The sequence below is a fragment of the Caretta caretta genome, chromosome 21 (assembly GCF_965140235.1).
Source record: "Caretta caretta isolate rCarCar2 chromosome 21, rCarCar1.hap1, whole genome shotgun sequence".
In the NCBI taxonomy this organism is placed as follows: Eukaryota; Metazoa; Chordata; order Testudines; family Cheloniidae; genus Caretta; species Caretta caretta.
The window spans coordinates 17,667,892-17,670,161 of record NC_134226.1 but is presented as its reverse complement, the minus strand read 5'-3'; the positions used below and the strand labels follow the sequence as shown (position 1 = coordinate 17,670,161).

Genomic DNA, 2,270 nt, shown 5'->3' with positions numbered 1-2,270 from the left:
TTCCCTGAGCAGTCACAGATCCCCGCTGGAGAAACCGTGGGGGATTAGTATTTGCTCTGGGATCCTACAGGGCTTTCCCATCAGGGAGCTTTGTTCCCTCTGTGCCTGGCTTTCTAGTGGTTTTGTCCCCAGGAAGCTGGAAGTTTTGTTTCTGGGGGCCGGAATTTCTCAGGCTGCCCTGTGAACTTGTTACTCATCCAGCTTCCGTGCACCAACCCCCCGTATTTTCCTCTTGGGAGCAGTGCTGCGGACAGTTCTCTGAGCACTGTACCTTAGCGCGGCTGCTTTCTCTGAGGCCTGGTCTACACTACAGACGTATGGCGGTATAACCACATGGCTGGGGGATGTGTGTGGAAAATCCCCCCCCACCCCCCGGCGCGATAGTTATACCGACCTCGCCCCGATGTAAACAGTGCCATCCATGGGAGAGCAGTAGCGTCTTCACTAATGCATCACAGCTGCACCCATTGTGCTGCAGGTGAAGAGGAGCCCAGAGGTGCCGAATGCCCAGCTAACTTTGCCCTTTGATTTCCAGAACAGAGCGACAGGGAGGGATGGCTCAGTGGTTTGAGCCTTGGCCTGCTAAACCCGGGGTTGTGAGTTCAATCCTTGAGGGGGCTATTTAGGGATCTGAGGCAAAAAATTGGGGATTGGTCCTGCTTTGAGCAGGGGGTTGGACTAGATGACCTTCTGAGGTCCCTTCCAACCCTGAGATTCTATGATTCTATGACAGGGCCTGCTGCAGCTGATCTCCGCTTGACAAGGCACATCAGCGTTGCTATGACCTCCAACTCCAGTGCAGGGAACAGCTCCAGCTCTGTGCTAAGTGACCTCTTCCTCCTCCAATCCAGGAGGCTCTTTGCTTCCATCTACTTTTTCATTTTCCTGCTGGGCATGCCTGGGAATGTCCTGCTGCTCCTGGTCCTGATCCCAGACCTCATGAGAACCGGTGCCAGCCACCTCTCCCGCTTGACTGGGCCCCTGCAGGTCAATATTGCTCTCCTGGACCTCCTCTTCTTCCTCTACAATGTCCCAGTGATGTTCGGCAACGTGCTCTTTGAGACCTGGCGCTTGGGCTACGTGGTGTGCGTCACCTACAACAGCCTGTCCCTCTCCATCATCTTTGCTGATTTCTACAGCCTGTTGGCAGTCTCCCTGCTGCGCTACATGGCGGTGATCCACCCCACGCGCACCCTGGCTGTGTCCCAGCGGCTCATCGGCTGGGCCTGCGTGTTTATATGGGCACTCAGCTTCCTCTTCTCCATCCCCTTGTGGATTCACTACACAACGGTGGAGATGGAGGGGGAGACGTACTGCGTGAACCAAATGCCCAAGCAGCAGCTGTCTCTTTACTTCAGGCTCCTGGGGGGCATGGCGTTCCTTCCCCCCATGCTAGTGATGATCCTCTGCTACTCCAGCATCATCTTCACCTTGTGGGTTAGGAGGGGGCTGGCCGTCCACACAGCCTCCAGCCTCCAGGTTAACAGGCGTGCCACGGTTGTGGCTCTGGTCACCGTGGTGACCTTTGTGGTTATGTGGGTCCCCTACTGGCTGGTGGTTTTCCTCATGAAGGATGGCGAGTTGCTCACCACAGGCCCCACGTACCTGGCGTCCAACCTGACCACCCTGCTGGCCTACGCCAACCGCTGCGTCAATCCCATCATCTGCTTCAGCCTCTCCAGCCAGTGTCAGGCCGGGCTGAGGAAGTTCCTGAGGCGGACGGGATGCTGCCTCTAGCCAAGGTGCTCCACGGACACGGCCAGGATGGAAGCTGTGGGTGGCAAGGGAGGAGCGCGGTAGGGGCTGATGGGGCTGGGACGAGGAAGACATTGAGAAGGTCTGACGCTATCCGTCCTAGCTACATGTGCCCATGCTTGCTCCGGGCCCTTTCTCGTGTGCCTGGGCGGCACGTAGAGAGGGTGAGCTGGGCCTCATCACTCAAGCATGAGCCTCTACTGCCTGTAGGGCCAGAGGTCCCAGGTTCAGTCCCCATGGCTGCTGGGCGTGTAATATTGCACACGCTGGATTAGCTCTTAACCCCAGACTGTGCCGTCCCCAGATGGCTCTGTAGACACCCGGCCTCCCAGACGCGGTGAAGAAGCCAGCAGGGTGGGACTGACTGACTGAGAACCAAGCACATCCTGTTGTATGGGGTAAGCTGCTGCCTCAGCCTGGCTGGGCTGTCTTGGTGCTAGACAGGAAGTTCCGTGGGGCCAGGGCTGTCGATTCTCATGCCCAGCCTGGCTCGAGCAGAGGCGGGGGGCTGGATG

At 57.8% G+C, this 2,270-nt stretch overlaps 1 protein-coding gene across 1 annotated transcript; it reads left to right on the top strand.

Annotated features, from left to right (window-relative positions):
• The first annotated feature begins 780 nt into the window (after positions 1–780).
• On the top strand, positions 781–1,737 carry LOC125625282 (galanin receptor 2a-like). The gene has a single exon (XM_048827144.1). It carries the CDS (start codon positions 781–783, stop codon positions 1,735–1,737), a length of 957 nt encoding a protein of 318 aa, XP_048683101.1.
• The last annotated feature ends 533 nt before the right edge of the window (positions 1,738–2,270 follow it).

Excerpts from the sequence above, each read along its gene's own strand:
- LOC125625282 (XM_048827144.1), top strand. The coding sequence starts at position 781 with ATGACCTCCAACTCCAGTGCAGGGAACAGCTCCAGCTCTGTGCTAAGT.